This window comes from Malaclemys terrapin, chromosome 2 (assembly GCF_027887155.1).
Source record: "Malaclemys terrapin pileata isolate rMalTer1 chromosome 2, rMalTer1.hap1, whole genome shotgun sequence".
Lineage (NCBI taxonomy): Eukaryota > Metazoa > Chordata > Testudines > Emydidae > Malaclemys > Malaclemys terrapin.
The window spans coordinates 239,561,255-239,574,484 of record NC_071506.1 but is presented as its reverse complement, the minus strand read 5'-3'; the positions used below and the strand labels follow the sequence as shown (position 1 = coordinate 239,574,484).

The window sequence follows — 13,230 nt, the reverse complement described above, 5'->3', positions numbered from 1 at the left end:
TCGTCAGGCCCCTCCCTCCCCCGTCACAGCAACGGCAGACAATAGATTCGCGCCTTTTTACCTGGGTTACCTGGGTTACCTGTGCAGACAACATGGAGCCCGCTCAGCACAGCTGAGCTCACCGTCACCATATGTCCTCTGGGTGCCGGCAGACGTGGGACTGCATTGCTACACAGCAGCAGCTGCTAACTGCCTTTTGGCAGTAGACGGTGTAGCATGAGTGATAGCCGTGGGGCTGGCAGCCGTAGGGCTGCATTGCACCAGCCCCTTCCAGGCGATGGTATATTATGACTGGTACCCGTCGTCGTCGTACTGGAGTGGCTGTCAATCATGGCCACCTGGGCAGACATGCTACTGTCTCGATGATGACGGTTACCAGTCATAATGTACTATTTTCTGCCAATTGCCCAATATTGTCTGCTAAGCACCCAGAAGAGGCCGAGGGCGATGCTGGGTGCTGGCGGACGTGGGGCTGGCAGACATGGGGCTGCATTGCTACACAGCAGCAGCCCCTTGCCTTTTGGCAGATGATGGTATATTATGATTGGTACCCATCATCATCATACTGGTATGGCTGTCACTCATGCTGCAGCGTCGGCTGCCACCTTAAGATGTAAAAAATAGATTTATTCTGTGTTCATTTGCTTCCCCTTCCTCCGTGAAATCAACGGCCTGCTAAGCCCAGGGTTTCCAGTTTAATCTTTGGGGGGACCATTCTGTGTGACAGTTGTTTGTGTTTCTCCCTGTTCCTGTACCTGTACGCCATGTCGTCACTTGGCCCTCCCTCCCTCCCTCCCTCCCTCCCGCCCTCCTTCTCCTGGTCCATCAGATACTACTTTCGCGCCTTTTTTCTGACCAGGCGCCATAGCTAGCACTGGGATCATGGAGCCCGCTCAGATCACCGCGGCAATTATGAGCACTATGAACACCACGCGCATTGTCCTGGAGTATATGCAGAGCCAGAACATGCCAAGGCGAAACCCGGACCAGGCGAGGAGGCGATTGCAGCACGGCGACGAGAGTGATGAGGAAATTGACATGGCCATAGACCTCTCACAAGGCACAGGCCCCAGCAATGTGGAAATCATGGTGTCACTGGGGCAGGTTGATACCGTGGAACGCCGATTCTGGGCCCGGGAAACAAGCACAGACTGGTGGGATCGCATCGTGCTGCAGGTATGGGACGATTCCCAGTGGCTGCGAAACTTTCGCATGCGTAAGGCCACTTTCATGGAACTTTGTGACTTGCTTTCCCCTGCCCTGAAGCGCCAGAATACCAAGATGAGAGCAGCCCTCACAGTTGAGAAGCGAGTGGCGATAGCCCTGTGGAAGCTTGCAACGCCAGACAGCTACCGGTCAGTCGGGAATCAATTTGGAGTGGGCAAATCTACGGTGGGGGCTGCTGTGATCCAATTTGCCAGGGCAATGAAAGACCTGGTGATAGCAAGGGTAGTGACTCTGGGCAACGTGCAGTCAATAGTGGATGGTTTTGCTGAAATGGGATTCCCAAACTGTGGCGGGGCCATAGACGGAACCCATATCCCTATCTTGTCACCGGAGCACCAAGCCACCGACTACGTAAACCGCAAGGGGTACTTTTCAATGCTGCTGCAAGCCCTGGTGGATCACAAGGGACGTTTCACCAACATCAACGTGGGATGGCCGGGAAAGGTACATGATGCTCGCGTCTTCAGGAACTCTGCTCTGTTTCGAAAGCTGGAGGAAGGGACTTTCTTCCCGGACCAGAAAGTGACCATTGGGGATGTTGAAATGCCTATCGTGATCCTTGGGGACCCAGCCTACCCCTTAATGCCATGGCTCATGAAGCCGTACACAGGCAGCCTGGACAGGAGTCAGGACCTGTTCAACTACAGGCTGAGCAAGTGCCGAATGGTGGTGGAATGTGCATTTGGACGTTTAAAAGCGCGCTGGCGCAGCTTACTGACTCGCTCAGACCTCAGCGAAAAGAATATCCCTATTGTTATTGCTGCTTGCTGTGCGCTCCACAATATCTGTGAGAGTAAGGGGGAGACCTTTATGGCGGGGTGGGAGGTTGAGGCAACTCGCCTGGCCGCTGATTACGCGCAGCCAGACACCAGGGCGGTTAGAGGAGCACAGCAGGGCGCGGTGCGCATCAGAGAAGCTTTGAAAACGAGTTTTGTGACTGGCCAGGCTACTGTGTGAAATTTCTGTTTGTTTCTCCTTGATGAACCCTCCAACCCCCCCCCCCGACCCGGTTCACTCTACTTCCCTGTAAACCAACCACCCCACCCCACCCTCCCCTCCCCCTTGCAGAGGCAATAAAGTCATTGTTTTTTCACATTCATGCATTCTTTATTAGTTCCTTACAGAGGTAGGGGGATAATTGCCAAGGTAGCCTGGGATGGGTGGGGGAGGAGGGATGGAAAAGGACACACTGCATTTTAAAACTTTGACTCTTATTGAAGGCCAGCCTTCTGATGCTTTGGCGATCATCTGGGGTGGAGTGACTGGGTGGACGGAGGCCCCCCCACCGTGTTCTTGGGCGTCTGGGTGAGGAGGCTATGGAACTTGGGGAGGAGGGCTGTTGGTTACACAGGGGCTGTAGCGGCGGTCTCTGCTCCTGCTGCCTTTCCTGCAACTCAACCATACGCTCGAGCATATCACTTTGATGCTCCAGCAGACGGAGCATTGCCTCTTGCCGTCTGTCTGCAAGCTGACGCCACCTATCGTCTTCAGCCCGCCACTTGCTCTGTTCTTCCCGCGATTCAGCCCGCCACCTCTCCTCTCGTTCATATTGGGCTTTTCTCATCTCCGTCATTGACTGCCTCCACGCATTCTGCTGTGCTCTATCAGCCTGGGCGGACATCTGCAGCTCCGTGAACATCTCGTCCCTCGTCTTACGTTTTCTCTTTCTAATGTTCACGAGCCTCTGCGAAGGAGAAACATTTGCAGCTGGTGGAGGAGAAGGGAGAGGTGGTTAAAAAGGACACATTTTAGGGAACAATGGGTACACTCTTTCATTACAAGGTCGCATATTTCGGCTTGCAGGCAGCCATCGTAGGCCACAGTGTTTTGGCTTTTTTAACCTTCTTAACATGCGGGAAAGGTTGCAAACAGCAGCGCATTTCCCATATCAAGGATGAATTGGGTTGTCCATTTAAAATGGGGTTTCAATGTAAAAGGAGGGGGCTGCGGTTTCCCGGTTAACATGCGGCACAAACACAAGTAAACCACCCCCCCCACACACACACACACGATTCTCTGGGATGATCACTTCACCCCTCCCCCCCACCGCGTGGTTAACAGCGGGGAACATTTCTGGTCAGAAGAGCAGGAACGGGCGCCTCTGAATGTCCCCCTTAATAAAATCACCCCATTTCAACCAGGAGAGCTTTCTGGAGATGTCCCTGGAGGATTTCCGCCCCATCCCCATACACGTTAACAGACTTGCTTGCTTGCTTTTTTTTTGTAATGTTTACAAATATTTACAAAGTTACACTCACCAGAGGTCTCCTGTGTGCCCTGAGGGTCTTGGGTGAGTTCGGGGGTTACTGGTTCCAGGTCCAGGGTCACAAACATATCCTGGCTGTTGGGGAAACCGGTTTCTCCGCTTCCTTGCTGCTGTGAGCTACCTACAGTACCTCCATCGTCATCTTCCTCGTTCCCCGAACCGTCTTCCCTGTGTGTTTCTCCAGTGAGAGAGTCATAGCACACGGTTGGGGTAGTGGTGGCTGCACCCCCTAGGATCGCATGCAGCTCCGCGTAGTAGCGGCAAGTTTGCGGCTCTGCCCCGGACCTTCCGTTTGCTTCTCTGGCTTTGTGGTAGGCTTGCCTTAGCTCCTTAATTTTCACGCGGCACTGCTGTGTGTCCCTGTTATGGCCTCGGTCCTTCATGGCCTTGGAGATCTTTTCTAATACTTTTCCATTTCTTTTACTGCTACGGAGTTCAGCTATCACTGCTTCATCTCCCCATATGGCGAGCAGATCTCGTACCTCCCGTTCGGTCCATGCTGGAGCTCTTTTGCGATCCTGGGAGGACTCCATGACGGTTACCTGTGCTGATGAGCTCTGCGTGGTCACCTGTGCTCTCCACGCTGGGCAAACAGGAAATGAAATTCAAACCTTCGCGGGTCTTTTCCTGTCTACCTGGTCAGTGCATCTGAGTTGAGAGCGCTGTCCAGAGCGGTCACAATGAAGCACTGTGGGATAGCTCCCGGAGGCCAATAACATCGAATTCCGTCCACACTACCCCAATTCCGACCCGCAAAGGCCGGTTTTATCGCTAATCCCCTCGTCGGAGGTGGTGTAAAGAAACCGGTTTAAAGGGCCCTTTAATTCGAAAGAAAGGGCCTCGTTGTGTGGACGTGTCCAGGCTTAATTCGGTTTAACGCTGCTAAAGTCGACCTAAACCCGTAGTGTAGACCAGGCCTAAATCGGTGTAAGCTGGTGCATAGACAAGGCTTCAGTTCACTGGCTGAGAGTCCAATCTCTGCGTCCATTTAGCCATTGCCAACACAGGTCTTCAGAAATACACCCCCAGACATGGTCCCTCTCGGTGGAAATGTCAGTTGTGCTGTGTTCCTTGTGGCTTGTTACCTGTCAGCTCTCTATTCTTCTCCTAACACCTCCATGTCTCCGGAAGGTTTGGAATATATGGTGTATGGCAGACGGGAGAAATTGCAGGCTCAGCCAGTGCTGTCTGTGGAGGGGAGAGGGATGTTTCCAGTTAACACCAGCTAATGTTGGTGAGGATCATGGCTAGTAGAAGGGAGCATTTTGGAGGGTGTGGGATACTGGGAGGGGCATCCCTAAAGGGGTGCAACGAGAAGACTTCCAGTTGGTGAGCTAAGAATGTTCACCAGGTGAGGGAGTTGTCAGTTGTGGCAGCTGCCAAGAACGACAGCTGCAGAATTGACATTGCACGAGTTGAATTTGTTCGTGATCTAGCTCAGTATGAATAGAAACAGAAAGTTTCATTTCAAATGGTGTCTTAACATACAATGCAGTGCCAGCGTAGTTGAAGACTCCAGAGCAAAACAAATTTTCCCACTCAATGAAAACCAAGTTCACATCAGAATACATTGACAACCCGGCTACCTAGTGGGGAAAAATCTATGCCTTTGATATTTAGTTCTAAGGATAGTAGTTTTCTTAGGTTTAAGAGACTTTGGGTATTTTAGACTCCCAAAATTAACCTGCTTTAAAATTTGAATGATCTGATTTGAGAATATCCTTCACAATCTGACTGTATATGTAAAAAAACAAAGTTAAATTCAGCATCCTATAGTCAACAGATGAAAAATACTATTTTTTAAATTGCAAGTTTGAAACTAAGACCTAACCAAAACAATATTTAAACTCGTTTTATTGGCATCTGCCATAGAATTTCACTAACAAATACTAATCCCAGAGTTGTGTTGGAGCCCTGCCCAGAGACTTGGGAGTTGGAGCAAGTTCCAAGTGTTTCCTTTGCCAGGTGTTTCCATCGATAACACTGGTGCACTAACGAGAAAGTAAACCAATAAATCCATGCTAATTTCCAGCATCATTAGAAACAGGAAAACAATAAATGTGGTGTTACATGGAAAAGGCCAGTATTTGGTGGAAAATAAAGTTTCTGTTCTATCTACGAGCCTGATTCTGCAAACGTGACTATGAGTAATTTTGCTTGTCTCCTTAAAGTCAATGTGTTACTCATGTGAGCTCTAAGAATATAGGGTACAAAACTGAAAGCAGTAAAAGGAGGATAAATAAAATAATTTGGAGGAATATAAATACATATAAAAATGTATATGTATAGAATATACTAAATATGTAAAATATATGTATATTGTATGGGGTGTGTGTGTGTGTGTGCGCATATATATATATATGTTGAATTAGGCCTCATAGGAGTAATGTTCACATTTCACTAATCCACACTAATATGTGTGGATTGGTCATACCAAGGGGATGACATAAGTTCTCTTTTTAATACCTCTTTTTACTGAAAGGATACTAGCAAATTCTTTATTTTACAACTTTCATTTTTTTTTACTCATTTCTGTAGTAGTCTTAAATTGAAATTTTTCTACATATCTTAAACTTTCCTATGAGATTTGCTATTTAGGTGAAAAGTGGTGATGTTTATTATATAGTCATTGCCAATAATATTGTTTATACTTGTGTGTAAAGCACCTAGCATGCTATTAGCACTGTTTAAATAATGGGGTTGATTGGCAAAGGTGCAAATGGCAGGTAGGTATCTAAGTCACATTGAAAGGCAATAAGAGTTGGGCGCTTAAATGCTGTTTGTGCCTTTGAAAATCTCCCCCCCAGTATTTAAAATATGTGTTAATAAAAAATGGCACTAGCAGTTACTTCGAGCTTGATGAGACTAGATTGGTGATAAAAATGCTGCGCGCTTTCATCTGAGGATCTGAGAGCACTTTACAGATGTTAATTAAACCTCACAACACTTCTGTGGAATAAGTATTATTATTCCCATTTTTACATGGGGGAAGCTGAGCTGCAGTGGGAGGTTAAATGACTTTTCCAAGTTTACATAGCAATTCAGTGACAGTAATTGAACTCGGGAACCTTGACTCTCAGGGCCTGATTCTGGCCTCCAGTCTAGCAATACAGAGCAGTTGAAATGCCTTTTTAACTGGCTGCCTGAAGAGCCCTTCAGAGTGGGGGAAACCTGGACGGCCTAGGTTCAGCATAACATCTCACATACCACTCTCCTTGTCACCCACTGGAGTAGAGGATGTAACAGATTAGCTCTCTGACCAGCCAGTCCCAGTTGGCATAACAGCATAATTGTATGTGCAGCACATCACAGATATTATTAACCTTTACATGATGTCAATTAAGATTCTAATTTAAGGGGAGTTGTCCTTATTACATATTAGTTTAGAATTCTTGGTAGTGTTTTGCAACAATTATATGCCTTTTTCTTCTTCGTTAACATTATATTGTACTTCCCTTTGTTGAGAAATGGTTTGAAGATTTATAGTTTTTCAGCATTCTCTCCATCTTGTAAGAGAGTGCTTATTCCACAAACCACATTTCACCAACCCAAGAAACACCCACTGCTGTTGTTCAAAACCAGCAAGATCCGGTTGCTCATACAGGGTGAAATCCTGTACCCATTGAAGCTAATGGGAACTTGGCCATTGACTACAGTGGGCCAGCTTTTCAACCCCATTGATTTTTTTTTTTTTTTTTTTTAGAAAAGTATCTTTCCATGCAGATCTTATGCTTCTTATATGAATTCAGACATAATGAATAAACCACCGGATATTCAAATGCACCATGGCTTTTCAGCCTAAGGGTCACAATCTCCAGTGGTGTTATAAACAAGTGCCAGAGGTCAGCACATTCCTGTTCTTTCCATATTGCTAAATGAGAATGGTTCCCAGCTAAACCTTTGTTAAATGGAAGAGGGTGGGGCTCTTGCAATTAAAAAGATTGAGAGCCACTAAACTACAGCTTTATAAAGGCAGACTGATCTTTTTTGAAAATGCTGCAGTATCTGTTTTTGTTTTCCTGTAACCCAGTGCACTAAAACATTATGACTGAGCTGTACTTTTACCACTGAGATTCCTAACTGCTTGTGCCAGATCTGAGAGAATATAACCTTTGTTGCATGCAGAATCCTGTATGTGCACACTTACTAATCTCAGTGGCCATATGGAAGTGTTCAGGTGTTATAGATTTAACTTTTTAATTACAGTGCAAACAAGCCATGTCTAATAAGAGGATAACTGAAATATTTTAACTCTATAATATTAAGACAGGAGAATATGCTACTGATGAAGAAGATGAAGACATGGGACCTATCCTTCCAGGAGGTGACATGGCCATTGAAGTGTTTGATCTTCCTGAGAATGACGACATGTTTTCCCCAACCGAGCTGGACACCACTAAGCTTGCTCACAAATTCAAAGAGGTAAGATGGACAACTGGGCAAGATTTCTGGGACAGCACTGGTTCTAGTAATCTCATTTTTCAACTATTTGGATTTCTCTTTGAATAATAGAATTGATTTCCAGCTTATTTGTATAATCAATAGTTGTAAATGGCTTAAGCAGTCATGCTTGAAATAAGTGAGGCCCATTTTCTCAGTTGTTTTTAACATTTGTTGCCAGATATTTCTTGTGTTGACAAAGGCTCCGCAAAGCATGAATCGTTAATAGTGCTCCTTATTAGAACAGTTTGATAAATGTTCAACAAAAATTCCTTTTATGTCTCAGCACTTTATTTGCAATTTTTCAGCTAGGAGAAGAAGCTGTGAGTTAGTTCATTGCTGGCAGATCGATTGTCTTTCTAAACAAATGTTTACTTTAAGATTTGACTCTGGAGTTCATTGAGAGACAAATGGGCTAAATAAACTTCAGTGAAAATGAATTTAGTGGACTCTCTTAGTTCCCTTTACCCACATCACAAAACCACTCTTAAGTCTACTGCAGTGTGACACGTCTGGCAGTTGGTTTAAGAAAGGCTCCTTTTTTGGAGAAGCAGGCATGTCGCAGGTTGGGGTTGATGTTCTTTGATGGTGCTGGGTGGGGAGGAGGCGTGCACGGCGCCTGCTAGTACTAAATCTGGCTTGGATCAGCGATGTTAGTTGCAGTCAGTGAATCACTCTCAAAGCATGACAGACATATCGGCTCTAGTGCCACTGTACTTTAGGTTCTGAGCTCTTGGTATGGTTTGTGCCTCATCTTCCACAAAGTGTGATGTCAATGGGGATATAAGACATGTGCGGTTGCAATTAGTGCTCCCCACGTGGCTGGAGCAATTGGGCCAAGAACCGTGACAATAAAGTCAATTTTTCTTTTTTAAATAGGGTGAAGATGGAAGGGGTGAGAGCAGCCGGAGCCTCATGGGGGAGGTGAGCGGCAGCACCCTCATGGGGCCAGCCGGGAGATATAAAAGAAACAGTCTCCCCTGCCCTCCCAAAGCCAGTTCTCTTATTTTCTCTAAATACATATGATTGGCACTGGGAGTTAGACATAGAGGGTAACCAGTCACTGTGTCATTCCTCACTCAGCTGGTGTCTTCTTCAGCCTTAAGATGCTTATTGTTCATAAGTGTTTCTCTCTGGAAGGAGTTTTTCAGCACATTTTGACATTGGCTCTCCTCATTGTGATGGCTGGTTTTAAGACCCCATTTTTAAAATCCCAGACTATAGACAATGGTGAGCTACTATGTTAAATTCTGTCCACACTGGTGGCCTGATTCTCCACTACCTTGCATCCTGTGTAGTCATTGATACCTGTTTGAAATAAGTACACAGTGCTTATAAAATACTTCCATTCTGATCTGGTAATGTTTACGTCCATTTTGCTCTCACTGTATAAAAGGCTATCCAAAGTGCAAAGCAGTGGTGGGCATGCTGTGGGCCTTTAATCGAATTACCCTTAAATCTGTGCTTGAACATAGTTCCCATTAACTCTGTTAAACAGGCCAGCCAGCGTGGACTGGGCTATACTGTGTTTGAATATGCCCAAACTGGCGTTAAACTATTTATGGAACTGGTTTACTTAACTCAAAGCCCCAGTGTAGATGATATCAGAATCAGGAAGTTGGGAAGCTGCAAATCCAGGTGGCTCTAAGAGAGCTTGAGAAGGAAATGTAACCATATAAATCCTACTTCTATTACAGCTGAATCTACGATTGCTAACCCACATAGTTATAAGCAGAATATGAACACAGCCTTGTTGTTTGTTCACTGTCTGCGTTTAACAGGATATAGCTAAGTTTTGTTGACTTAGAGTTAGTTCATGTTTTTAATGGCATTTGCCCTGAATTCGTGCAACATTAGATGTGCTACTGGTGCTGTTCACACCCACTCTGATGTTTGCTGGGGCTGTATAGTTAAAGAGGAGCTATTCTTTCTTATTTTTATCATGGAGCTATATGACAGTATTGAATAATAGTGGATTGGACATAATCTTCAAACATAATAGTGTGACCTAATAAGTTGAATTGAATTCAGCTGTTGCAGATGAAAAATATGCTCAAATAAGTTTGACATGTCTCTTATTTAGGAACCTTATACTTTTGTCACACATTTTTCTTTTAGTAAGGAAATTGGAATACATACATATATTTTCTTGGATTTTTTTAATGTAACCTGTGCATATTTGTAGGCAAAAATAAAACATAGTTACATAGCCAAGCACGCTTTGAACTTTGGATGAACTTGAAAAGAGACTTTTTTAGGTAGTTTCTTTCCTATTGCAAAACAAAAGTGTACCACTGGATATGCAGACAGGCTCTCTGTGGTCTTAGACAAACCACTGTAAACCCTTTTTTCCTCTTGATAAAATATTGGCATTACTGTTTACATTGTTGTGAGGATAAATTAGTTAATATTTATAAAGCACTTTTGAGGATGAAATACTTTACATAAAGTGTCATTGTTAACAATGATCCTGTATAGCATTAGAAAAACTTATGGTGCTATATATAAAAATCTGAAATAATGTTTGTGTTCCAAGAATGTACACGACATTGTATAAAACATAGAAAGAAACATGCATGCCCTGTTCCCCCAAGGAACATGCATATGATATATCTAAGATCCAGATTTGCTTGCCAAACCATTTACCTAGCCCCTTATTTACTGATAAAACAGAAATATACTAAAATGTCCATTACCTCTCTGCCTTCAGTCAAAGAGAAACATATATTTGCTATCTGTATTGCAAAACATAATTCCTTTTGTCCAAACAAAAACATTCCAAATGTCCAGTCTACATATTGGAATGTTTGTGAGAAAAGTCTCTGCTTCTGTTTCTACCTCAGTGGGATCTGTTGTACCATGTGCTGATTCAATGATCTGACTGAGTGATCAGTATTCGTTTTTTACTTAATAAGAGAAAGCATAAAAATAACAGATAAAACCATCTGTATCTGAGCAGATTGTAATTTATGCAACAGTTTTGGGTTTGTTTGTTTGATATAAGTCTCTTTAATAATAGTCTAAATATAGGTCACTTGCTTGTGAGCTTTTGTAGGAGGGATGGAGAGGGGCTGCAAGCAGATGGCCCACGGCATCAAATCATGAACTTCCGTTGCATCATTACCTCTGAAAAGGATATAGTCTAATACAACCATCCTCCCCTTCATCTCCTCTTACCCCAAAGCAGTGAGATAGCTGATCTAAGTAAAGGTTTGGTGTTTGTACAAACACCATATTTTTGAGGTGGCTCTCCTCTAATTTTTCCTGTTCTTCCTCCACCGTTAGGAGAAATTGTTTTTCAAGCCACTCACAATCACCAGCCTGATCCAGGGCTTGCAGTGCAGGGACCCAGGTGTGAAGGAGTTCAGAAGTCTGACGCATTAGGGATCCGTCTTGTAGATACTAAACATAGCCTCTCCCTTACAAATCCTCCACTCCTATCTGGCCAGAGAAGGAAGAGTCCAAAAATTCCTCCTTTCCTGATATAGTTTCAACATCTAGTGATCGAAGGGTGGAAGGCCCACTTAAGCTCTTTGGAGGTACTGTGGCAGTGAGGATCACTGGTTAAGCACCATGTGAGGACTGGTGCCAGTGTGAAGGAGCAGCTGTGACTGCTGGTCCATCCATTGGAAGCTGCACGACAGTTGTGCACCCCACTCTAGAGTTAACAGATAGTTTGTCTCCCTTGCCCATCTCCCCACATCCCACTCATATAATGTTCTACTACTTGGGTTTTACGCAGGTGAAGTGAATTAAGTGAACCACTAGCCTAAGCTATATGTTCCTATTGGAGCTAGGAAGGCACTTGTTTCTGTTTTATCTGACTCATTCCCAATATTTGTAATTTTATGAAAGAAAAGATATGGAAAAAATATTTGTACGCACAAAAGCTTTCTCTTTGCCACCTGTACTCATCCTCTCTTTCTCAGGATATTGTCTTCCCCAGTGCTGCAAAGCCATAGATTGGAAATGGAATATGCAAGAACATTAAAGAGCTGTACTATTGGCAAGAGCTCAGCATCCTCCCTCTCCATCCTAGGCCCAATCCTGCAGTCCTCTATGCAAGAAACTTCCATTGATTGCAGAATTGAGGCCAGTGTGCCTGCAGAGAAATTCTGATCTCTCTGCTAGTCTTACCTAGTCAGGAATGGGAGGTGACAGCATATAATTTACAGTCATCTGTATTGGCTTTTTGTAACTCAATTGGGTAAGCATTTAGCCCTCAGGAGAGCTTCCCTTAGATATTTTTTCTTCCTTTTTAATCATAAAATAAAGGTGAGTCATCTAATTGTGTGGAAAAGTTTTGAGTCACCAAATAATGGGAAACTCTTTTTAAATTATAGATCCAGATCCTCAGCTGGTGTAAATCTGCATAGCTGGTATTGATTTATACCGTCCAAGGATCTGGCCCATAAACTTTCCTCTCCTAGCCTTAAAAAAGGAGGAATTCTTGTTGGAGGAATTATCTATAGTAATATTCAAAAACACTACATTGTGTGTCAGTTAAGGTTGATCTATAAATACACTTAGCACAAAATAAGGAAATGAAAAATAAGGCACCTAACTGTACATACCTTTACTCTTGCATCAGGAGAGACAGACACCTGACTATTATCACAACCTCCATATATACCACAACTTCATCTTTGCCCCAGTAGAGAAGTCTGCCTTCCAGCATCTGCTTCACCAAGCTCACCACCACCACCATCACCACCACATACAGACCATATTTGCTTTCTACTATTCTTTCTGCTCCGTTCTGGACAGTCACACCAACACTATTGTCACTTGTCCCTGGTAATGTGCCAAAGCTAGAGCCTGATGCAAGGGATGAGAGTGGGGATTTATAGTCTGGCAGCATTTGTAGAGTTACATCTGTAACAAAGCAGCAGCTATTATTTTTATGAAGCAAAGTAACTTCATGCCACTGCATGTGAAAGTGGAGCCCCTAGGCCAGCAGGGCATTTTCACGAAGATGCTGGTATTGATCTTCGTAGCTGTTGCTTTTGCCACAGATCCTAAGTTTGAAATGTATTCAGTCAACTCAAGAGCTCTGGCCCTGAACTGATTGACCTGTTTTATAGACATCCTGGTCTCCAAGAGAGCATTCATTCCTTTTGCCAGAGTTAATCTTCTCCAGCGTAGCACAAATGGCCTGGGGCTAGGAAAACCCAGTGCCCACCCTCTGTAGTAGTCCCCATTTTCAGCTGCAGGGAGCATTACTGTATGTGACAGAAAGGCAGTGTTGTGCAACTCTCCTGAACTGGTCCAAAAGGCTCCTGCTTACCCTGTTAGAA

At 44.3% G+C, this 13,230-nt stretch overlaps 1 protein-coding gene across 7 annotated transcripts in view; it reads left to right on the top strand.

Annotated features, from left to right (window-relative positions):
* Positions 1-13,230, top strand: part of PPP1R9A (protein phosphatase 1 regulatory subunit 9A) — a 253,382-nt gene that overhangs the window by 188,702 nt on the left and 51,450 nt on the right. For 4 of the 7 annotated variants that reach the window (XM_054020403.1, XM_054020402.1, XM_054020404.1 and 1 more), the window contains exon 7: positions 7,760-7,915. In XM_054020403.1, coding sequence (XP_053876378.1) covers positions 7,760-7,915 — 156 coding nt within the window. Of the gene's footprint in view, positions 1-7,759; positions 7,916-8,812; positions 8,858-13,230 lie in introns of all 7 variants that reach the window. The other 3 variants (XM_054020401.1, XM_054020399.1, XM_054020398.1) reach the window with 1 other exon arrangement.